Here is a 25,096-nt window from a genome sequence, read left to right on the forward strand (position 1 = left end):
AAGTGTGTTGCATTGCAATGGTAGTGGTGTATTTAATTCTAATTTCTAAATGTTTGGGCTTCAATTCTACTGCTCTTGAGCATGTGAAGTGTTTTCTGTTTCTGCTGTTTGTTGAGATTTTCTTCCTGGGTTTTGTAAATATTCCACATGTGCTTGAACAGTATGTTCTTTGATTGTTGGGTGCAGCAATAAATAGATAAATAATAGATAGTAACTAGATGAAATTTAGCAATTGTATTACCTAGATATTATATTCTTTGTATTTTGCCTGTCAGATCTGTCATTTACTGGAAGATGTGTATTAAATCCTATCTCTAGGATTATGGATTTGCCATTTTCTCCCTGTAGTTTTGCCATTTCTTTGCTCTCTATACTTTGAGGCTATGTTGCTATATTTTCCTGAAGAATGATTACTTTATTATGTAATTACTTTTTTCATTTTTTTACCATAAAATCTATTTTATAATATTAATATTACCACAGAAATTACCTTTTCGTTGGTATCTCCTTTTCCAACTAATTGCTTTTACTCATTCTATGTTATTATGCTTTAGAAAGGTCTCTTGTAAATATTTATCAGAATTTAATTTTTAGTTCAATTTGAGAAGCTCTGGCTTTGAACTGGCAAAAATTAGATTTTTTTTGCTTACTCATATATTTGGATTTATTTTTACCTTTTTGGGGTGTATTTTATTACATTCACTGTTCTTTTTTCTTTGCTTTCTTTTTCTCTCTTTTCCTGCCTTCCATTGGTTCTTTTGAGTATATTTATTCCATTTTCCCCCTCCAGAGGTTTTGAAATTATATATTTTATTTCTGTATTTTTAATGGTTAACCTTGTATTTTCTAACGTGCATTCTTGACTTGATGAACTTAGTGTAAATGTATCTATCTGCCTCCTGAATGAAATAGGGATCATTATTCCACTTGAAATGTTTTAAACTTTTAAATTGTGAAATTTTAGACTCATGAGAAGTTGAAAAATAGTATGTAGAATTTCCCTGTACCATCCACACATCCCCAAATGATAACATTTTACAAAACTGCATAGTATATGGTCACCACCAGGAAATTGGCATTGATACAGTGTTATTAACTAAACCACTGAGTTAAGTTTTCATTGCTATTTGTACAGGCAGCCAGAGCTGGGGTTTTCTTTTTCCATCATCACTTTATCCCACTCATTCCTCCTGAAGTAGAATTCCTTCTCACAGGTCGTTCACCCCCTGGAAATCTGAGAGTGGGAAACTCTGTCTTTGTTTGAAAATGACTTTAATTCATCCTCAATACTGAACAATAATGCAGCTAGGGTGGTACAGAATTCAGGACTGCTAGTTGTTTTCTGACAGCCCTTCATATATTATTCCACTTTCTGCTGGCCTTTATTTTTACATCAAAATTCATGTTACCAGCTAATTCTTCTTTTAGAAAATTGGTTGTCTATATTTTCTCAGTGGTTGATTTTAAGATTTTCTGGTTGTCTTTGACATGCTGCAGGCTCACAACCGTGTATCCAGGTGGTTTATTTCATTCCTTCCGCTTGGTACTCAGTGTGCATCTTCATTTTACATAGCCACACATTTCTTTCTATTCTGAAAATTTGTCATTAATTTTACTCTCTCTCCTCAAACTTTTTAGACCAATACGAAAACGTTTCATCTGTTATCTATGCTTTCTTTCTGTCAACGTATTTCTAAACTTCCTTTCATGTTTTTATCTCTTTGTTTCTCTATGTTGCTTTTGTCTACTATTTTTTAGCTTCATTATTATACTTATATTTTCTAGAAATTCTAATCTTCCTGTTCTTTGTTTATAGTTTTTAAATTTATTGCGATAAATTCACACACCATATAGTCCATCAAAGTATACAGTGAGTGGTGGCCGTAGCCTTTTGTTCTTTCATTATCGGTCTGATTTCTTCTTTTGTCACCGAGTGACCCTTACTTTGATAATATTTTTCAGAATTCATGTTGTTGCCACTTCCTTGCAGTGGGGCATTTTCTCCCATGGTTTGTGATTCTTCATTGGAAGTTAGTCTTTGCTGGCGTGGTTGGGAGACAGACTTCTGTTGAGTGGGTCAGGATTTCCCTCTGTGGGCCTTCACACGGGGTGGGTGGTGTAAATTTACTTGGCAGACATCCGTGGCACAGCATTGCTTTTATTTTCAAACACAAGACATTTTCTCTGCACCCAGGACCCCAGGCAGATGACAGGAATCACTGTCATTTCCTGGCCTTCTAGCCCAGAAGGGCTCCCCTCAGGGGGAATCACATTTGTGCCAGGGCCTCAGTGCCCCCCCCTGCCGCGTGTGGGCTGAGGCCCCACGTCCCGCTCAGAGCGGGCATAAGTACAACCCGGGCAGCTCAACCCCAGCATTCCCCACTCTGTGCTTTAGTTTTCTACTGATTCTTGGTACCTGCAGGTTTGCTCTTCATTATTTTAAACTCTGTGTAGTTTTTGTTTTTGCGCACTGCTAAAGTTTCACCTGGCATTTCTGTGCATTTGGAGCGTGGGAGAGAAGCCACGCCAAATTACGTTGCCCGAAGCCTGATATCTACTCTCCTAGGACCAGCTGGTATGACCTGACACCCACCGTCCATGCAGGGGCCAGTGGGCAATGACCCCCCAAGCAAAGCCTGCGGTCAGCAATCTTAAGTGAAATTGTAGTTGTTCTGTTCAGCTTCCTCAGTGAATATTTCAGAAACAGCTATTGTTGGAGGGTGTGTCAGAAAAGGGAGAGAAGCCCCCCCATTTTGTATCCTCTGTCACGCGAGCAGCAGTGCACTGGGGGTTTTTACGTAAACGACTCCCCTCGCCTCTAGAGGACTTCCTAGTTGTGCTCTTTAGGAGTTTCTACTGTTTATCAATTTGTGTTTATGATACTTGTAGAGAAATTGTTAAAATAGTATTATGTGGTGCATGAGCTCACCTGCTTTTCTTTCCCCTTTCATTGCTTTATGCATTAACAGGGCTGGAAAAGACACGGCTTCTACTGCTACCTGATCGGACACACGCTTTCAACATTTTCAGAAGCAAATCAGACCTGTGGGAGTGAGATGGCTTACCTAACTACTGTTGAAGACAGGTATGTAACTGTTTTCATTTTATTGTATAATGTGTCAAGTGATGACAAGTGTAAAAAAGTCAGTCTTGCGCACTAAATTCCTGAGAAAACTGCATGTGCCCCATAGGTAAAATCACACCCTGGTTGGGATTCTTCACTGGAAAACGTTACAGAATAGCAGGTGCCCTCACACATTCTACTAATAATCTAGTAAATGTAGTTTTTAGGTCTAATTCTTTTTCTGAGCTAATGTATGTTGAAATTTTTAAGGCGGGTAACATAATTGTATTTGTTAGTGCAAAGTCCTACATCACCTCCTGAGTGCTCCCAATCACCTCCTGAGTGCTCCCAATCACCTCCTGAGTGCTCCTTCCACCAAAAACTGGGCGGGGCATTTAATGAGTGATTCATTCACTCATTCACTCCTTTCCTTTCCATCTTCTTCTCTTTACTTTCTAGGTTTACTAGGTAGACCACACAGAGATATTTTATAAAGCTGAACATTTATGGAAAGCTCCCATAATTTTCTTTTGAGCACAAAAAAATGTGGACCGAATCAGGCTGAAGTAGACTCACGAGCGAGAGTCTCCCTGGCTGCTGAGGGTGGTGGGGTGTGGAATTGCCCTGAAGCGCCCAGCGTTTCCACAGCTCCGCAGATTCTGAGTTGGCATTCTGAGAGCCGAGGCGGCTACAATTGACCCTTCCCAGGCGGTTCTCATGCTCAGCCATGTCGGGGAACCACAGGATTAGGCCAAAGCTCAGCAGATTCTGCAGGCTCCATATCTGTGTAAGAAGAAAACATCAGAGAGACATGCACCCCAAAACCTGAGGACACACTCTGAGATGCACACAGAAATCACTGGACAGCAGACTCAAATCCCAAAGCATCTTGAAGGAGACAGAATAATAAGACAAAACCAACCGAGTGAAATCAGTAGTGACGAGGGAAACCTCCACTAAAACAAAAAAATTTATGTAGACACAAGAGCTGTGACGTTTGGATTGCTGCTTTCTGTGTGAAAGGATTTGAGATTTTTAAAGTTACTTTGAGCTTGGTAGGAGCCTGTGCTTGGTACGAGCTTGTGCTAGTACCAAGTGAATGCACCACTGTAATTGATGCCAAGTGCTGTCATTAATACCAAGTCAATGCAGTGCTGTTATTAATACCAAGTGAATGCACTGCTGTAGTTGATACCAAGTGAGTGTGCTGCTGCAATTGCTGCCAAGTGAGTGTGCTGTTGTAATTGACACCAAGTGAATGCACTGCTGTAGTTGATACCAAGTGAATGCACTGCTGTAGTTGATACCAAGTGAATGCACTGCTGTAGTTGATACCAAGTGAATGCACTGCTGTAGTTGATACCAACTGAATGCACTGCTGTAGTTGATACCAAGTGAATGCACTGCTGTAACTGATACCAAGTGAATGCACTGCTGTAATTGATAGATGGGGCATCTGTCAAATGTGGCTTCCTGCAGAGCAAAGCCAGAGGACCTGTGAGAGTCCCAGAAGGAATTGGGGTGGTTGTTAGGGCTAGAAAGACAGAAAGTCAGACTGAGTAGCCACACATGGGCTCATCCTTTCTCCTGGCATTCCCTGCAGGTGCCTGACCAGTAGCAGGGCTGGGGGCACCTGGCCAGTGAGGAGGGAGGAGCCCAAAGCGCCCCGGCCAGTGGGCTCCGGCGTGGGTGTGAAGGCTCCGCTCGCTTTCTTTTGCTTGCGCAGCAAGCTCCCTTGGCCACCCTGCGTTGTGGCAGGGTCTGAGGAGGGACGTCTTCTCTGTGTTAGTGCCCCTCGGAGTGGCAGGTCGCTGCCCGCCTGCACCCCAGACCCTCTGAACTGAGCTCCCAGGGAGGGGTGCAGGTCTCACTGCTTTCTGAGCCCCCCCTGAGAGGGTGCTCCTACAAATGGGGGAGACCACCCTGGGAGAAGGTGTGGCCGGCGGTTTTAGTCCCGGCACACACTGCACACCACAGGAGGAAGCTGCAAGCCTGGCCCTCATCCTGGGGAGTCAGAGTGAGCAGGCGGGGTGCAGCCAGGGCCGGGGGCTGGGTGGGAGGCGTGGTTAGAAGCTGCCCAGCTGACTGCAGGAGACAGCTGCTGGGGTCCTTGCTGCAGGAGCTGGGAGAACCCACCAAAGCCTGGGAACTCAGACCAATGACTTTATTTCATTTTTCCATTTTTAAGTGTAGATTATTGGTATATCATCCATCTATCCATCTACCTAGCCATCTGTCTACCTGTCTGTATCATTTAGCTAACACACCCCCTTCCCCCACTCCTGTCACCTCTAATCTCTCCTCTGTCTCCGCATGCCGCTGTTCCTGGACATCCCTTACACATGTAGCGTGTGGTAATCGCCCACATGCGTCTTGCTCACCTCCCTGAACATAACATTTCAAGGCCCCTCACGATGCGCGGCCCCAGCTCTTCCTTCTTTCTTTTGGCTGAATGACACCCTCGTGTGTGCAGATCACGTCTCGTTGGTCCGGCCGTCTGTGATGGATGCTGGGTTGTTTCCAGATTTGGGTTCCCCTGATCAGGCTGCTGTGAGCGTCGGTGGACAAGGACCCATGGAGGGATCCCAATTCCTGGCCTCCGGAGCCCCCCCGTCATTACGATTTTAGTATTTATTTATTCTTCTCCTACTCTTAACGAAGTGCTGAGCTAGGCACAGATGAAACATTAAAATGTCCCTCTCCATTTGCAATAAAGAAGTGATACATTTTTGAGTTTTCATACAATAAGTTATATGCATTGGTCTTTCAAGACCCAATAAATAGCTGGGGGGATGCTCTTGATATTAAAAATCCTTTGATAAAAGTGAAAGGTGGCGTAGCATTTGTAAAAGCCCACGTCCTCGTTTCAGGTGTGATCACATTTCTGAAGCATGATAGCAGCTGCTCTAGGGTTAACTTCTGAAAACCCGAGCACAGATGCCTTTTATCTATGACCAGGGAGACGGGCCCCAGCTTTCAGTGTCCTGGGGACGCCATGGGTGCCTGCCCTGCTGGCACGCTGAGAGCAGACGCTTCACCGCATTTTATATGTTGGCTTTGCTTTCTTGATGTATTTTCTATGGCATTTTTATTCAGGAGCACATACATTCTGATGAGGAACTTGGTTTTCAGACAACTTAGGAAAACGTAACTGAGTTTGGTACTTGTGATTGCCGTGGTTTGCTCCTTTTAGGGGTTAGGATTATTCAGGCATACATTCTGTCATTGTCAGCTCTCTCCTTTCCCAGCTCTGCGACTGCCTCTGTTCCTGAAAACCTTGGGTGCCAGTTTCCCTTTGCAACAGAGAGGGGCTGCCTCTGTCGCTGACTATGCAGTTTTATGTTTGTTCATCAAGACAAACTTTCTTTGCCTTGCCAACCAAATAACATTGTTACCAGAATATGCCACACATGCAGAGAATTCAAAGGGAGAGAGAAAGGGGTTGCGTTATCATGACTCCGTTTCCTCGTTCTTTCTAGAGATGGAACTTCTGTTTCTCTTTCTCTGGATAAGTGTCTCTTCATTTCCAAAACTGAGATATCAGCATGAAATTGAGGGGGAAGCGCATGTGGATTTTTCCATTCTTTGTGTCCTTGGGAAGGTCACCATGCCTTGGCTTGGCTAGACAAGAAGTGAGCAGAGCCTCTTTGGAAAGTGGGTTGCTTTTTACAATAATTGAAAATGCTAAATTTGCTCCTTTGTGGTTTCAAAATTCTCTTTAGTTGAAAATATCACATTAGGGGATGGGCAGAGAGGCTGGTGAGAAGCAGAGAGAAAGGGGTTGAGCAGATTTGAATGTTCCTGTCACTCAGCTGTGTGCCCCTTTCCCCTCCTTGGACTCATGTTTCCTTAGAGAAAATCTGTATCGTTTAAAGTACTTAAAAATATAAAGAATATGTTTGAATTACCAACTAAACCATAGCCTAAACATAGAATTGAGATACTTTTCATGTTGATCATCAGGGAGAAAATGTGTCTAGATTTTTCTGACTTTCGGCTGCGGGTCTAATTGCTTTTAGGTATGAACAGGCCTTTCTGACGAGCTTGGTGGGGCTGAGGCCGGAGCGGCACTTCTGGACGGGCCTCTCGGACATCCGCACCCGAGGGACCTTTGAGTGGACGGCCAAGGAGGGGGTGCAGTTCACCCACTGGAACGCCGACATGCCTGGTAGGTGCGCCGGGCTGCCTGCCTCCTCCCGCCCGGGCGCCGTGAGGTGGCTTTGCGTTCAGTGATACTTTTTGCTTCATTCTCGTAGTTTTCATTTACTTTCCGCATTAGTTTGCAGCGTCCTAAGAGCAAACAAGGAAGAGGGAATTTCCAGGTTCCCTGACACTGAGACATTTGAAAACCATTTAGGAAATCTTACCTGGTCTCGACCATTCCAAATGGCTGACTTAGTTCAGAGGCTGTAAAGCTGTGTCAGAGACCTCGGAACCTCCTGGTCAAGCCAAGCCCCAGTGGGAGTGGAAATGCGCCTGGACCTGGGCCACAGACAGGGCTGGGGTCCCCCCTCCAACTCACTGGGCCACCTTCAGCCCCCCTGGATTTTATCCTGCCCCTACCGGACACCTGCGAGGCAGGTGTAGGTGTTTTCATTTTAGAGATGTGGAGACTGGGACTCAAAAAATGTATGTGACGACAGCGCTTCCGAGCATGGATTTAAATTTAACCTGTGTAATTCCTGTAATAAAACCTGTGCTGTTTGCACAAAAGCCACTCTCTATAAATTTGGATTTACCTTTCCTAGTAAAAGGCTGTATATGGTTTCTGAAATAGACCTTGAAAGCTGCCTTGCTTTCTTTATACACCAGTATTGCCGGTATGCAGCACTATTCAGAATGAAGAGAAAGCACCCAGGAAATAAAACATCCTTGTAGCGAATGTTTCATTGTTCCTGGAAAAGAAATAGCCCACGTAAATGGATTTGCCACTTGGCCTCATAAACCCTAATCTCCAAGAGTCCTTCAAATTTGCATTCTCAGCTGTCAATGAGGAGGCTAGATTAGTGACCCGGGTAATCCGATTCTTGTTTAATTATTGAATTACTGAGTTTTCTGGGAAATAGTAAGGTTTTGGTTCATTATAAAATAACTGGACAACATTTTGAGAGCCGAGTGCACATATTTATTTATTTTCTTTTTTTACTAGTGAAGTTGTGGGTTTTACAGAACAATCCCGCCTAAAACGTGGGATCCCACATGCCACCCTATTTTTGACACCCTGCACTGGTGGGATATTTGGTAAGAAAGTATTATTTTAAAGACCCCGTCGTCCTGCACTGAGGGGGCCCTAAGTTAAACTGAGGATGGCAGCTAACGGCACGAGTGTGGAAGGGAGCGGTCGCTCTTACTTTTGGGGAAACCCCTTATCCCTTCCCACACTGCCCGTTCAGCATTAGGGTCAGAGCGGCTCCACTTGAGGTGTCCTTACGGAATAAAGCGGATCCATCAGGCCTGACCTGGTGGCCGTGTCCTGCTGAGAGGGCCCTTGGCTGCCCCTGGCCTGAGCGCAGGGCATGGTGGAGGGGCGAGGGGTGGGGGGCATGGCCCGAGCCCCCGCGGGCCACCAGGGCCCAGCATGCCCCGAAGCTGCCGGCTCGCCGTCATGGCACCAGCCTTCCACCTGAGCGCTGGCACCCCCATGCAGGGTGCTGCGTGGGAATTAGGGGGGCCTCTCTGGACTGGGGCCTCAGGGACCCCCAGGAAAATCCTTTAGAAACGTGCATGTCCCAGAACTTCGAGAACAATTCTATGCATGTAGTGTCATGTCAAATAATAGTAGTAATAAAAGACCACCTCCTATTAGCAGCAAGAAGCCCTCATGTCAAAGTTCTGTCTCAGTAAATTGCTATTTGAAATAAATATGAAAATGAAACAGAATCATGCGCTATGAAGCCAAGTATACCCTTCATTTTGTACTATTGATTGTTATTCACAAACTCTGGCACTCACAGAGTGAGTCTCACAATTCTATAAGGCAGGTGCATTTTAAGGTGAGGAAAGAAGCTCAGAGTGGTTGAGTAACTCTCCTAAAATCTCCAGCTCAGGGGCACCTCACCTTGGGGTCTGTGTTCTTTATCCTTTCCTTCTTTATCCAGGAAGATGAGAGGAAAAAAAGAATCCTAAAGAACAACAAAGAAAAAGAAAGGAACTTAAACTACTATTTTTGCCATTATTTTATCATTAATTGCCTATGTGGGGGGGGCACTCTGTCAGATCCTAGAAATATGAAATATTACCCAAACCCCTAGTTTGAGAAGATCACAGTTCAGTTGGGGATAGAGACACACACGCCAAAGGCGGATAACAGTTCAAAACAGCGCAAGCCAACTGCCGCAGGCGGCACATCTCCTCTGCGTGTCCCCCTCCCGCGCGCTTTCACCCCGTGGCTCGATCCCCAGATGGGAACCGTCTTCCGTGGGCCTGGCCAGACCTGCTCAAGGGTCCCACCTTCCGTGTTTCCCACAGGGCGAAAGACAGGGTGCGTTGCCATGAGAACGGGGCTCGCAGGCGGACTGTGGGATGTTCTGAAATGTGATGAGAAGGCAAAGTTTGTGTGCAAGCACTGGGCAGAAGGCGTGACCCGGCCGCCAGAGCCCACGACCACACCTGAACCCAAGTGTCCCGAGGACTGGGGCACCAGCAGCAAGACAAGCCTGTGCTTCAAGGTAAGTCTCTACCGCTGAACCGGTGAAGAATTTAGGATGGCTTTTGCGCTAAGAAATCACCTAAGTAATAATTAGTTTTAAAAAGCTACGATGCACAAGCTGGACCCCTGGAGATTATGGTGTCCTTGCCCTGGGTGGGACCAGGCACCCCTCGTTCTTATAGAGCCCATCAGCGCACACTGAGGACCAGGCCAGGGTGAGGATCATCACATTTAGGCAACAAACTCGTCGGCCCGAGTACCCCCAGTGCCTGACCTCCCAGCCTGGCCACACCTCGCTGTGCCTCTTCCTCCTCCCAGGTTCCCTCCCAGGCCGAAGCTCCTCTTGCCTGGATGAGAATTTCTGTCCCTATTATGCTAGCAATTGCATCTCATTTTGCCTTTCTCTTAGGGCCCAAACTTTGATCTAACTTAGTTGATGTAAATGAACCCACAATAGTGCATTCACGAGCGTTTAGGAGACAATGTTCTATGCTTCTGATTTAACCCCTGATTATTATGATGGTGGGGTAGGAGGCCCCCCAGAGCCCCTCAACTGCAAGTCAACATTCTACTGTTACTTTATACATTCTCAGGCTGGACTGCCCATTTCTTCCTTGTGCAGTCAAGTTCACCAGCCAACCAAAGAAAAATAGAAAGAAGAGCAGAAACAAACAAAAGCCCCAGTGGACCGAGCATTTGGGTCTGCTTTTTCTCTTGTAGTCATCTACTTTCCAGAGAAGGATAGGCTCAGCCAGCTGCTGGAGCCAGGTGTCCCACACTTAGGGGTGTGCTCACCTGTTTAATGACACCGTCCAGCTCTTGGGACCTGCTGGAACGGTGGGTGGCAAGGTTGACCAAGAAGGTCCGGTCTTCTCCTGGACAGCTCCAGGGCATGTGGCTAGGTGGGTTGGTTACTCCCACAAGTAGTTGCAGCGATTGATGGGGGTTCGACCCAAACTGATGAGTGGGGGCAGAAGTGTAATTTATATAGAGGGGTAGGTATTGAGTCAAACAAGAGGAATTTTTGAAATGGTTTATGTGAGGATTAATAAGAAGCAAATCAAGAAGTTTATTGCCCCTTCTGGAAACACTTGAGTAACTATGAGAAGGTTGGTTTCTTCCCGTACGTGGCCTGGAGGAAGTTCCTGTTCTCGGCCTGTGGACGTTGTGGGTGGGCTTTGAGGGAAACAGCAGAGTTCTCCAGTGATTGTGGGGCTCCAGGAGAGAAAACATCCAGGATGTTCAACAAATTAAAATATGTGCTTTATTAGGAGTCACATGGTGGCAGAGGTTCTGGGGCTAGGACTTTGTGAGAATTAAATAGAACATCTTTGTAAATATTACGGGAAATATTAATAAAATTCAGATGATCATAAATTTTATCTAAGAAAATAAAAACCTTATACCCATAGTCTAGCAAGTTTAAGAGCCCACAGGAGTCCTAGGAGGGGCTGACGGGGAAACTTGTAGCCATGGCTCAAGTTAGGGTTGAGGCGGAGTCTGATGACAGCTGGGGCAGCCACGGTCCATGGGGGTCAACCCCATTTCCGAAGGCCGGCCTGGCGGGCACCCTGACACACTCAGTGGTGAACACTGGTGGGCACAGGTAACTTCTGAACTGTCGGCCCATGGGCAGGTGTTTCTCAGTTAATTACTGTGGATTCAATTTCTCTGTGCTATTTGCAGTCCTCTCCATAAGATGGCATATTTTGGGGATTTTATGTTCTTAAATAAAATTTTTGGTGTTCTACATAATTTCCCAACAAGCCCTAGTGCAATCACCTCAAAAATCACAGAATTTCCAATGAAGCACATTTGATTTGTTGAACATATACTCTATTAATAAGTAGTAAATTGGATTTAGCCTTTAGCCCATACTTTAAGGAGCTCCTCCAGAAGGGTCCCTATTGTGGCATGTGCCCCAGGAATTGTTAGAATACACCAGCCTCAGGTGAAAAAAGACAAGGTGGTTTTGAAGGACGCTGCCAACGAAGTGCTGAGAGACGGCAGGCCATCCATTGTGTGAGCTCAACAGGACCACACACTCTGGCACAATTTGGGAGACGTTAATTTCCTTCTATCAAATGCTTCTTTCATTTTCTTTCCATCTTGAAGCCATTTTTCACGCTTAACCAAATTAATCCTGTCTTCTAGAATGTGCTCCATACCAAACCTATATGCCCAAAACTTCTAAGATGTTAATTTACTTTCCCTTCTACTAAATAATTTTGTTTTCTAAGATTTCCTCAACCAAGTTGTCAATGAAATTTTGTGACCTAAATATAAGTTGACTTTAAACCAAGAGAATTACATTATTTGGGGCCACTGCAATTTCTTGCTTTTCTCTAAACGAAATCTCATCAAAATTAAAAGTGTTTCTCTTGGTTTGATCAACTATGATATGTAAAATAACTCTTGGAACTGCACCCCCCCCCCCCCCCTTAGCTGTTTGCAAAAGGAAAACATGAGAAGAAAACATGGTTTGAATCTCGAGATTTCTGTCGTGCTCTCGGTGGAGATCTGGCCAGTGTCAACAATAAAGAGGAAGAACAAACCATATGGCGGTTAATAACGTAGGTGCCTTTTCTATGCGGTGCCACTTTCCTTCTCCTTTGTGGTCTGATGATGTTGAGAATACTCTGATGCTTCTGAAACTGTTGGCTCTGTGACTAATGGGAAAACCCGAATTATATCTCAACCCCCTTGGCTCTTTGTGATCCGGTTTCTCTTCTAAATGTTGCTTCAGGAAAGCCTGACACTCCACACAACTCATTAAGTGAGTGAGTGAAGGAGGGACGGAATGACTCTATTTCAATGCTTTTCCGTTATTTCTTCTCAAATTGCTGCCAATTTTGGGGCTGTGCACTCCTACTCTTCTATTATGTTTTGGAGGTAGCTTTCCAGCCTGATTAATCCTCAGGGGTCTACAAGCTTGTGTAATGCCGTGGCGTGTTTTTGTGCCTTCTACCTCGCAGGGCCACGTCAAACTACCATGAACGGTTTTGGCTGGGGCTGACGTACGGGAGCCCTTCTGAGGGCTTCACTTGGAGCGACGGGTCTCCCGTGAGTAACTGGGTGTCAGAAGCTTGTTTCCTGCTTCGTCATGTGTTTGTTTTGATGTATCGTTTGGTTTAATCCACATTTTTAGGAGCCCTGGTGACTACAATGGCTGGAAACTTTTCTATAAAGAACAAATGCCCTTTGGGTCACTGCTCCAACCGATGCCAATTTGCTTCTCCCAAGCACCCAGGTGTAGCTTTTCAGTGTGGTTGACTGCATAGAGAGAAACGGAGTGAAAACTCATTCCATTAGCTTATATAAAATAATCACTGCCTTCTTCCATGAAAAGTTGGTAGAAAGTTAAATTTCTTTAAAAACTGAGGCTTTCATCACCTCAACTAGTTCAATAGAACTGGAAATGACTTTTGATATTTCGTTAACATCTGTCGGACTTCGGCAGTTTGAGGAATGGAGAAGTGGGGTTGTGTCACCTGCTGGCATGTTTGCTGGCTACGTTATCACAGAAAGTTACGTTGTATAACCTCAGTTATACCTTTTATAAGCCCACCCACAGCTTTTCAAGGCACATGAGCAAAATGGCTTATATGATGGCTCCATGATATTTGGATTTCTTATCCCAGGTCCCTGGAAATAGATCCGAATCCTCTGTCTAAACCCTGTGGGCTCTGATTCCACAGTGAAAACTCCCGAGACCCTAATCCTGGAGCCTCTGTTTATTTGCACTGCTCATTTTTTATCAAATTTGATAGTTTTGTTACAACATATAGGTCTCTTTCTTTTGTAAGAAGAACTGAGGCATTTATTTTTCCTGCCATAATAAAGAGAAAGCGTTCAACAGTGCACTAAGATATCATCCCTTTGGAGTGGGATATCCGTTTAGGAACTCCCGATACTGAGAAGTGAAACTTTTTTGCGAAGTTTTTCCAATCTATGATTCTCACATTGATGGTTCTGATCCATTCCAGTTAACAAGAGTGAAGTAAGTTCTATAAGAATCAGTAGCATGTGCTAGTCAATTTTAAAAGTTTCTTTGTGATAGAAGCTACTTCTTTCTAAGCTGTGTTTGTAAACCTTGCTTCCAAAGCCAAGTTATGGTGAAAAAAGTAAATCTATAGAAAAATGCAAACATAACTTCCCTTTCCTGTTTGATAGGCGATTGGATATGCTGTGACAAATGATAAATGACTGCAACTTAATATTTCTAACATAGGTTTCGTATGAAAACTGGGCTTATGGGGAGCCTAATAATTACCAGAACGTGGAGTACTGTGGCGAGATGAAAGGGGAACCGGGCCTGGCCTGGAACGACATCAACTGCGAAAACCTTAACCACTGGGTCTGCCAAATACGCAAAGGTACGGAAGCCGTCCCCCTAATCTCAGGTGGAGCTCCGGCCTCCGGCCACCCCAACATCCTCCTGTGATTAGTGGAGCCAAACAAGGAAACCGAGAGAAGTCAGGGAGCTGCCAGCGGCTGGCATTTGACGGGATAAGGAAGAAGTCGCTGGCTGCAGACACGAGTCCCGAAGGACAGAAGAGCAGAGGCCAGGAGGGCTGGGACCCACGTCACGTCCTCCAGCGTTGATCCCATGGCTGTGGTTCTGGCTGAGGGCCACAGAGGAGTGTGCGCGCACACATGTGTGCATGTATGCGTGTGCTCATGTGCTTGTGTGTGAACACATGTATGTCCATGTGTGTGCACAAATGCGCATGCGTGTGTGTGAGCACATGTGTGTCCACGTGTGTGTGCGTGTGTGTGTGTGTGTTCTACTTTGTAGGCAGGGTAATGAAGATGTAATTTGGGGGGAATTTTCACCCCGTGTTAGTCTCATACAGGCAAAAGTTCCCCCAAGTCTGACCACACTATAGATTCCTCGAGTAAATGCTCAGCACGAAGCGCGTGCACCAGGTAGCCCCTGCTGCTGTGAGACCCGACATGTTTCTGGTGGCCCGGCCCATCACGGAACACTTTTACTCGGTGTCTGTGAGCCAGAAACCACCACAGGAGCGAGCCAAGTATCAGCTCTTAGGTTTAGACAGACAGACAGATGGATATGGGTGACAGATAGTGGAAGCTGACAGATGACAGACAGGTAGAGATAGCTGATAGGCAGGGAGGGAGGGGGATGGCCGGCGGGACCCCTGAAGCGAAGCCCTCCCCAGCTCCTCCTTTGGGAACAGGCCACCCTGCCCTCTTCTGCTGCCTGCCGAGGCGACTGCCCAGCCCTGCACCGGAGATGCCCTGCTGTGCTCCCGGCTCTGTCCGCTTGTTTCCCTGACCCTTTGGCCTAGATTTGTACTTTCAGAATCGAGGGATCCAGGTGGCTGGCTTGTCTAAGGCTCCTGAGCTGGCCCGGCCCGGCGCTCCGCTGCGTGGTCAGCAGCTGCGCTCCTACGTGGCGTGAGATCCACTCACCCGCAGGCCAGGTGACCACGGAGGCCCGCTGCACCTGGAAGGAAAACATGCCCTAACGCTCATTAAAATATACATTTAATAAAAATAAGATCCTTTGAGGAACTTATAGTTCATGTTTTGTGAATAAATAATTACATTTACTAGTTTCAAATCATGCAATTATAAATACTTTCAGAGCTAATTCTAAGATGTTCTACAGGACAGCCGACATTTATCAAGAACACACTGAGTATTAAACCCCCACATACTGAACCCACATAGTCACATGTACTGTGAACCCCCTTTTGCAGTTGGAAAAATAATTAGGGCTAAGCAATTTGAGCCCAGATTCCCTGATCCCCAAACTCATATTCTCTTCTTTCCTCCATGTGACATTTCAGGAAGCTGGCTTACAAAGGGGGTGGGCTTACGTATTTGCATGTCCTTTGCTCAGCCCCCGACTCCTAATTGTGTTTTCCTGCATCCTCCTGCCCCTTCCCTGCCTACCCCCAAGATGATGGGGACTTGAGGAGTAGGTGGGAGGGGGGAATAAGAGAAAGAGAGAATGGTCAAAGTTTTTAGCAGTATTGATCCATGAATAGCATGAGAATTGGAGGAGATGTAACAGCAGAAGTTCAAGTATATTCCTATTTAATTTTCTTGTTTTACAGGACAGACACCCAAACCTGAGCCAACACCAGCTCCCCAGGAAAGTAAGTATTTCCTGTTTTCTGATCTGTACATGATGCTCCTTCTTTCCCCTTATTCCTTTACTAATGAAAAGTGAACGTGGCCGGGGAGGCAGCGGGCAGGGGTCTAATGTTCTGGGGGTTCTCGTGGGGGTGTGGCCTCCCTCTCCACTGCTTCCCCTGCGCACGCCCAGCCTGCTGCTGGGCTCCCGGGGTCCTGGGGCGCATCGGGGTCCACAGAACCCCAGGAAGTCTTGGGAGTCCTCCTGGTTCTTGAAGTTCTGGTCTCTCCTGTAGAAAGTTCTTTCTCATCTGGGGCTGAAATCCGTTTTCTCGTAGCGCCCACTGCTTGGACCTGGACCCTCCTGGGTCCATGCACGGCCCCTCCTGGCTGTGCTACGCTAGCGAGGAAACCAGCGCTGGGGCAGGGTGGGGGTTCCTTCGCTGCACACGGTATTTGGCCCTCGGCTGGGAGGAGAGGGTGCCAGCGTTTTGGGGGCTGGTGGCAAGCAGACCCTGGGCCTTGGCGTGTTGGGCCGTCTGCGGGTTCCGCCAGCCTCTGCCCCTGGGGCTCAGGTCTGCAGTCTCTAGAGAGCTGCTGTGCCCTTTTCTCTCCTGCACAGCCCACCCCCAGCACCCCCAACTCTTCCAGTAGAATCCACAGCCTTTTCTCTTTCATGGCTCAGATCCGACAGTCACTGAAGACGGCTGGGTGGTTTACAAGGAATACCAGTATTATTTCAGCAAGGAGAAGGAAACCATGGACAATGCTCGGGCATTTTGTAAGAGGAATTTCGGTGACCTCGTTTCCATTCAAAGTGAAAGTGAAAAGAAGTTTCTATGGAAATACGTAAGAATCGGGCTAAGGAGGTGCCAGTGGTGTGGGAGAAACAAAACGGTGTCTGAGATGGGCACCGCGTGGCACCGCCTGCCCCTAGGGCCAGGCTTAGCGCTGCGCCATGCCTGGTGGGGTGGGGGAGCACCCAGCCACAGAGGCAGTGGGTGGCGGGGCCCCGGGCGTCCACTTCATCCAGGATGCAGGGAAGGCTCTTAGTCTGGACTTTGTGAGGACACACACCTGCGAGGAGGCAGAAGCGACAGCCCAGGATTTAATTTCTTGTCTGGCCTTGACCTGCCGTCCAGGCCCCTGTGCACACAGCAGGTGATGGATAATAAACGTGCCTGGCTTTGCTGGACACATCGCCGGCTGAGAGGTGGCGCGGATCGGACTTCCCTACTTGCACCCAAAACGTCAGCCATCCGCAAAGGGCCACTTAGTTTCTTCCCAGGAGTGCGTGGTGTGGCTCGGTATCTCTCCCTAAGACTCCTTCCTGTCATCCTCGTTGTTTGCCAGAGAGGAGGAAAGGGGGAGAGTGGCAAAAATAAGCCAAGCAGCTTACTCAAAGGGCCACAGGCAGCGGAGGCAGCCTGGAAGCCTAGAGGATTTCCTACCGTGGCACAGACAGGTATACAGGTGGAGACTTCTCCGGGACGCGCCGTCTCAACCGCCCTCACTGTTTTAGGGAATGTCTGCAGCAACCCAATTACTGCAGACATTTGAGGTTACAGAGGCATTTGCTTGATAAGCGGAAAAGAGTGTGCACATATTTTCTTTTTTGTTCAATGAAGAAATAGAATACACAACATAATTCCTGCATTATTCCCTCTTTGGTCAGAAAAGTTTCTAAATATGCTGTCTCTTTAAAATGTATATTTTGTTTGAAAACTTGCTTATTACATAAATATGAACTGAACTACATGTAAACTTCCCTGTTTTAGATCAACAAGAATGATGCACAACCAGCATATTTCATTGGTTTATTGATCAGCTTGGATAAAAAGTTTGTGTAAGTAAATCAAGATAAAACAACTTTCCTTAAGATAGTGAGTCTGATAAATATTTTGAGGCTTTTGTTTTGCTGAAGAATAAAAAGAATTTAAAATAATCCTATTGAATAGTTTCAACATTATAATTCTCAAATAAAAAATATGGAACTGGATTTAATGTAAACGTCACTGTCTTCACCATAGCGTCATCATCATCCGTCAGTAAATCATCCACTAAGAAGCTGTATTAGGCAGATAGATATTTTTTAAATTATGATTTCTGTCCGTGCAGACGTTGGTGCACAGAACCAGCCTTTCCCCATACCTCAGCCCACCCCGGTCCACACGCTCCGGCAGCACAGCCTCCAGGCTTTGAGGTTCTTTCCCAACAGCGTGAGCTGCTTCCCCTTGAAGGAATGATGCTGCTGTTTTCCATCAGATGCAGGGGCCAGGAGGACTGCGGGAGGCAGGAAATGAGTCCCTTTTTGGTGTCTCATTCCTTGTCTGTTAACACGCAAATCTGAGTGTGAGGGGCAGGTCTGAATTCCTGGCTCGTGCACCAAAATTTTAGCCACATCTGTTCCATGCGATTGACACGTGCATTTCTGAGCAACAGAGATCTGAACTCAAGCTCATTGTTCTGAAGGAACAGAACTATTGAATTCCTTGGGCAAGTGCCCGTTTTATCATCCATAAGACGAGGGGCTTGATTTAGATGGTTAGGTCACCTCCCCGCAGGGGCACGCTCTATGAACTGTTGTGACTTACAAAAGCAAGCATTGGCCCACAAACCTTAGAGGACCCAGGTAGAGCACGGGGGATCTGGGTGGGTGGAGGAGAACTTCTCTGTTCCCTGCCTCTCTCTGGAGTCAGGCCTGAGGAGGACTCTGGAAGGAGCTTGGGTTCTGGCTCACTCCCTGAGGTCTCCGGTCCCCGGGGCACCTGGCTGGCCCCCTCCCGCTTGGCTCCCCACCAGCTACAGCCCGTTACCGAATGGCCAACTAACACCTGGGCACTCTTTTCCAGGTGGATGGATGGAAGTAAAGTGGATTTTGTGTCCTGGGCCACGGGTGAACCTAATTTTGCAAATGATGATGAAAACTGCGTCACCATGTACTCCAATTCAGGTAAACAAGACAAGTCTCTGTGCATTTGCCTTGGGGGTCATGTGCTATTTCCTACATCCCAGAGTTAAAATTAGCAAGTCATACACTTAAATCAGGTAAGAAAAGGAGGCAATAAAGGAGAATTTTCACTTTAGCAGCTTGGCTCTCCAATGCATGAGGACAATGGGTGCTTCACATTGACTCCAATAAATAATGTGGTTAGTCTTCTCTCTTCTCATTTTGTGAAACATATTTATCATGTTCTGATCTGAGAAAAATATTCCGAATATGTTTCTCTTTCTCTCCAGCTCCTTATCTGTAAAATGGTAAAAGGAATAGAACTCACTTTCTCAATGAAGATTAAGTTAGATAACATCCCTGAAGCACTAAGGAAATGCCTGGTACATATAGAGGTTAGAAAATGTTAGATTATTATTAGCTATCATTAGTTATTCAGGTCACATCTGGAATACTACATACACGCTTGGCTCATAGAACACTGTAAAGTTTAACTGTTAATTTAAGCAAAAGAGCAAAGAGGTATTACATCAATTCCTCTAGTAATGTGTGTAAAAGTAAAGCTTAATTATAGTCTAAGCCATTTCTGAGAATCCTTATAAAACCTGGGTACATTTTAAGGTGGGCCACAGTGGCTCAGTGACAGAGTTCTTGCTTGCCATGCTGGAGACCTGGGTTCAATTTCTGGTGCCTGCTGATGCAGAAAATAAAATAAAAATCTAAGTGTGCTTTAAAAAGAGTATTTTTGGCTGCAACCTGTGAGCCTCATGGCTCCCGCTATGCTGGCAGGGTTCTGGAATGACATCAACTGTGGGTACCCGAATGCTTTCATCTGCCAGAGACACAACAGCAGCATCAACGCTACAGCTCTGCCCACCACACCGCCCGCCCCAGGAGGCTGCAAGGAGGGGTGGCAGTTTCACAACAACAAGGTACCAGGAGGTCGGGTGGAGGGCAGCACTGCAAATCATTCAGCTCAGAGTTAATTGTGCTGACCTCATCACCGAGGAAATATCTCGGCAGGAATAGACGGAGATTCCCAGGATGATTTTTCTGTGGGAAGTAGGAACATCCTTGATGTTATCCAAAAGGTTGAACTGTTTGTCCTAAGGGAGAATGTGACCCATGAAACTTTGCAAAGAAAGTTTGTGCATCATAAGCTAGCTTCACTAAAAAAAATCTTTACTTCGTTGTGAGATAATTTATGCTTAACCGTGATCTTTACGAATAACTTGATTTCTTTAGATCATACTCTATGAGTTCAGGGTCACTTCTATGTTTTTTCTCACATTTTTTCTTCCATCTCAGTGTTTCAAAATCTTTGGATTTGTTGAAGAAGAAAGAAAAAGTTGGCAGGATGCGCGGAAGGCTTGCATAGGATTTGGGGGAAACCTGGTAACAATAAGCAATGAAAAAGAGCAAGGTACGCGGGCTATTTTACAACCAGAGTCGTGTTTAAATATGTAATTTTCCCCATTGATCAGTATTGCTAATAGTAAATAGTTTTTAGTTTTCAGAGTGAAAACTAGGGAGGAAAAGGTGATGCACTGAGGAGGACTCTGTTGGGGGGGCGCCCGCTGCGCGTGTCTCTGCTGCATTGCTGCATTGCGGCTCCGCAGACTGGGCACTGAGCCCCTTTAGTGGCTGGAGAAATGTCCGCCTGGACAGTGAGGAAACTGGGAATCAAACTGAGGCCTGCCCTGCTCACATCCCACCCCATTTCCCCCAAATCAGTTATCTTCCCAAATGGCTGAAGAGGTGCATAACTTCTAAGAAAAAAATGAAACACTGCCAATTTCCCATTTACTGCACTTCTCATTAACTTATAATGCAGTAAAATGGATGTTTTAAGTATGGACTTCGAACAAATTAAGTACAACTGTTTGATAAAACATGTGCCTGAGGCAGAGCCGTGAAGACGCGTCCCGGGGTGGCTTAGCTACCAGGTCGCAGGGTCGGGTCAGGCCCACCATGCCAGAAGAGAGGCACTTCCTGCACTTAGGGGTTTCCCCAGGGGCTGCCTCCCCGAGGCAGGTCTCAGGTTGCATTTGTGACTTGTCACTACGAGAGGCTGGTCGTTGACCCACAGAGCCCATTCAGGGGAAAGTGACCACACGGAGGAGGGCAGGCAGTGGGCAAGGAGGGGGGCTGGAGAGATGAGGAGCCCAGCCTGGGAGAGGGAGGGCTGCCCCTTGAAGGGGCACAGGGGTGCCCATGGGCTAGAAGGCTGAGACCAGGAGGGGCGGTCAGGGAGACAGATGCAGGCTGGAGGTCAGGAGGCCCTCCCCACAGCTCTCACTGCCTGGGTGGGCTGCTCGGGGAGTGGGGAGGGCGAGCTTTCCAAAGGTCTGCAGGGGAACTTAAACTGAAGGTCACTGGACACTGGCTTAGTTTCCTGGGGCAGCTGTTACAAAATGCCACAAACTGGGTAGCCTAAAGGAACAGGAAAGTATCATCTCGTAGATCCAGAGGCCAGAAGCTGCGAGGGACGTGTGGGCAGGGCTGCACCACCTCTGCAGGCTCCAGGGAAAAGTCCTTCCTCGCCTTTTCCACCTCTGGTGGTTGTTGGCCTTGGCTTGTGGACACAGCACCCTACCTCTGCCTCCATCCACATGGCTGTCTGTCCTATCTCTGTGTGTCCCAGTGCCCAAATTTCCCTCTTCTTATAAGGATGCCAGTCATATTGAATTAGGGGCCCCCATACTTCAATTTGGCCTCGTCTTAGCTAATTGCATCCTCAAAGCCCCTATTTCCAAATAAGGTCCCATCCACGGGACTGGGGTTAGGACTTGGCTGTGTCTTTTTGAGGGACACAGTTCAGACCATACGTGATGTTGCAGCATCACAGGCATTGGCTGGCAGGCTGCAGGTTGGTGTTCCCTGGATGTTCACTGTGCATGAGAATTTACAAGAACACTGTGGAAAGCATCTGTGCGCTGGTAGCCCTTGCATCCCTTTTTGGTTTTGAGAGTCTTTGACTCTCAAAAATTTACTGGAAGAAATGATACATCTTAAAAACAATAAGAAAGAAAATTTATGCTCCCCAAATGTTTATTTTTCCCTCTAAATGCTGTTGCACACTCCCTCAGAACACAGTGCATACCAGTCAGCCAAGCTCTTGCTAAGACCTTTGATAAATTCACCAACTTGTCAGAACACAGCACACAATACAAATGTTGAGAATATGACATTCACATTTTTCTCCCAGGCTGGGACTTGGCTTCCCAGCAGAGAAACACAGGAATGGATTTCCTCTCTTCACCACGAAGTGCTGATTCCTGGCACCGCAAAATTAGAATGTGGGTAATAGAGATGCACAGAAGGAAACAATTTTCAGATAAAATAACATTATTCCTGGCAGAACAGACATATGTTATTGAATTCTTCCTGTGGCTGTTGGCAGGAAAGAAACCAGGGCTGAGCTACTGGCAGGTGGGGCTGAGCTCTCAGCAGGTGGGGCCGAGCTCTCAGCAGGTGGGCTGAGCTACCAGCAGGTGGGCCGAGCTCTCAGCAGGTGAGCTGAGCTCTCAGCATGTGGGCTGAGCTACCAGCAGGTGGGCCAAGCTCTCAGCACGTGGGGTGAGCTGTCAGCAGGTGGGCTGAGCTACCAGCAGGTGGGCCGAGCTCTTAGCAGGTGGGCCGAGCTCTTAGCAGGTGGGCCGAGCTCTCAGCATGTGGGCTGAGCTACCAGCAGGTGGGCCAAGCTCTCAGCACGTGGGGTGAGCTGTCAGCAGGTGGGCTGAGCTACCAGCAGGTGGGCCGAGCTACCAGCAGGTGGGCCGAGCTCTCAGCACGTGGGGTGAGTCAGCAGGTGGGCTGAGCTCTCAGCAGGTGGGGCCGAGCTCTCAGCAGGTGGGCTCGAGCTCTCAGCAGGTGGGGTCGAGCTCTCAGCAGGTGGGGTCGAGCTCTCAGCAGGTGGACTGAGCTCTCAGCAGGTGGGGCCGAGCTCTCAGCATGTGGGCTGAGCTACCAGCAGGTGGGCCGAGCTCTCAGCACGTGGGGTGAGCTGTCAGCAGGTGGGCCGAGCTCTTAGCAGGTGGGCCGAGCTCTCAGCATGTGGGCTGAGCTACCAGCAGGTGGGCCGAGCTCTCAGCACGTGGGGTGAGCTGTCAGCAGGTGGGCTGAGCTCTCAGCAGGTGGGGCCGAGCTCTCAGCAGGTGGGCTCGAGCTCTCAGCAGGTGGGCTCGAGCTCTCAGCAGGTGGACTGAGCTACCAGCAGGTGGGGCCCAGCTCTCAGCAGGTGGGGCTGGACTACAGCAGGTGGGGTGTTCACACGTGCTCAGCATTTTCAAACGGACATGTCTTGAGGACCTCCCCACGTGTGCCCTGACTTGCGCCCTGCTTCCTCAGCCTTCCTCACCTACCGCATGAAGAACTCGACCTACAACGCCTGGACCGGGCTGAACGACGTGAACTCGGAGCACATGTTCCTCTGGACGGATGGGCGCGGCGTCCATTACACCAACTGGGGCAAGGGCTTCCCCGGTGGGCGGAGGAGCAGCCTCTCCTACGAGGACGTAAGTGCGGCTCCCACACCCGCCCCGTGGCAAGTCCACCCCAGCCCCCCACTTCCTGGGATTGCTTCCTGCGGCCGTGAGGGGAGGGGAGGGTGGGCATTCGGCCCAGGATTGCTGGCTTGGCTGGGGAGGGGGTGGGGTGCTGTTTGGGGGTGAGGGACCCTCAGGGCCGTTCTCCTAGGACGCCCTCTTCAGCCCAGAGCGTTCCGCTTTCTTGGCACCGGCGGCCCCTAAACGAAGGTGCTGTCGTATTCGGGGTACAGGCCTAGAAGCTATGCGACCTCGAAAGAGGATGTCGTTGTCACTGAACTGGCATCTCTGGGGGGCACACCAGGTGCCAGGCTTTCAGCTAAGTGCTTTGTGCATTAACTTAAGAGCCAGACCATCACTTCTCGATTTTACTATGTTTTTTTACATGTTTGAGAATGTCTTTCTTCTTTATTCTACTCTCACCCTTAATTCATACCTTGGTTGGACATAAAATTCTAGGTTATTAAAATTTACCCTTCAAAATGTTGAAGAAAATGCTCCATTGTTTTCTAGCCTTTGGTGCTGCTGTGAGAAATCTGATACGAGTCTGATTCTTGATCCTTTGTAGGAAACCTGTTTTCCTTCCTCTCTTTGTCAGCCTTCCCTTTGCATTCAGGGCTGAAATTCTACACTGACGCAGCTTGGTGTGGATCTGTTTTTTTTTTTTTTTTTTAATCAGTTTTAAACAGTCAGTAAACAGAGGTAATGCATGCATTGTAGTGAAATCCAAAAAAGTTTAAATGCTGTACATTTTGTGAAAATGCGAAGTAACTGTATTCTCATAGACATACGTTATTTATCAGTGCTCAGTTTCCACCTGTCCATTGTCCAGTCGACTTGACTACATTTATTCTTAAGTCCTTGAACAGTCACCCATCAGCATCCAACAGCACTCCAGGTTTTGTGGGAAAATGAAGAGACTGAGATTTCCTTCTTATGTCTGAGAAGCAGCACAAACCACTAGAAAGTACAGAGTAAAGAAAGGAAAGAGAACGGAGCAGCCCCTGCTTCAAAGCGTGACCGTGGCTGAGAGGAAAGGGACGTGCCAGGAGATGAGGTGGTTACGAAGCAGCCTTTCCTTTTGCAGGGCACTGTCATGGCACGAAAGCGGAGGGAGGGGATATGAAAAGAATCGGCCGAGCTCTTTCCTTCCGCAAGGCTGGGATGTAACGACCAGGCAGCTTAGAAGGAGGATAAGGAAGAGGAGGCCACGGAGGGGTGGGTGAACGTGTCGGGGCAGGAGCAGATGGCTTTGGGTTTCGCAGGAGTTTTCCGTAGAAACGAAGCCGCGGTGAGCTTTGAAAGGTGGAGAGCAGGGGTTAGAGAAACGCGGATGCCCTTTGGAAGGGTCTGGACTTCATCGGACAAGCAGAGAGAAAAGGTTTGAGCAGAAACGTGACCCATCAAAATGGCATTTTGATGATAATTCATTGATGACTACGAACAGGGCAGTTCTTACCTGTCCACTGGTGATGGGCAAGTGGTTTTCTGTAGGGAAATTCTTCGCGTTCTCATTATATAAATGAGGGCTGGAAACTAGAGAAGAACTGTCGATTTGAAGAGTTTGCTTAGAAAGATTTAATAGATGAGGGGTGGGTTTTAACTACAGTGTTTAAAAGATTCATTATTGCAGAATCTTTTGTTTTTAGAGCACATGGAGGAGTAGAAACCAACCAAATGAAGCTGGTATAAGCTCACCATCTAGAAGCCACACACATACACGCACACACACACACGCACACTAACTTTTTGTTCAGTTTCCTGCTAGACTTTTTCTTGGC

General features: G+C 47.3%; 1 protein-coding gene across 1 annotated transcript in view; it reads left to right on the plus strand.

Annotated features, from left to right (window-relative positions):
- MRC1 (mannose receptor C-type 1) overlaps positions 1-25,096 on the plus strand; it is a 78,964-nt gene that overhangs the window by 36,309 nt on the left and 17,559 nt on the right. Inside the window, exons 11-23 of the mRNA XM_077154726.1 lie at positions 2,970-3,085; positions 7,084-7,232; positions 9,533-9,732; positions 12,159-12,286; positions 12,689-12,776; positions 13,945-14,089; positions 15,800-15,841; positions 16,504-16,667; positions 17,597-17,664; positions 18,671-18,771; positions 19,558-19,700; positions 20,077-20,191; positions 23,119-23,285. Of these exons, the coding sequence (XP_077010841.1) occupies positions 2,970-3,085; positions 7,084-7,232; positions 9,533-9,732; positions 12,159-12,286; positions 12,689-12,776; positions 13,945-14,089; positions 15,800-15,841; positions 16,504-16,667; positions 17,597-17,664; positions 18,671-18,771; positions 19,558-19,700; positions 20,077-20,191; positions 23,119-23,285 (1,626 nt within the window). The remainder of the gene's footprint in view (positions 1-2,969; positions 3,086-7,083; positions 7,233-9,532; positions 9,733-12,158; positions 12,287-12,688; positions 12,777-13,944; positions 14,090-15,799; positions 15,842-16,503; positions 16,668-17,596; positions 17,665-18,670; positions 18,772-19,557; positions 19,701-20,076; positions 20,192-23,118; positions 23,286-25,096) is intronic.

Source organism: Tamandua tetradactyla, chromosome 1, assembly GCF_023851605.1.
Source record: "Tamandua tetradactyla isolate mTamTet1 chromosome 1, mTamTet1.pri, whole genome shotgun sequence".
Lineage (NCBI taxonomy): Eukaryota > Metazoa > Chordata > Mammalia > Pilosa > Myrmecophagidae > Tamandua > Tamandua tetradactyla.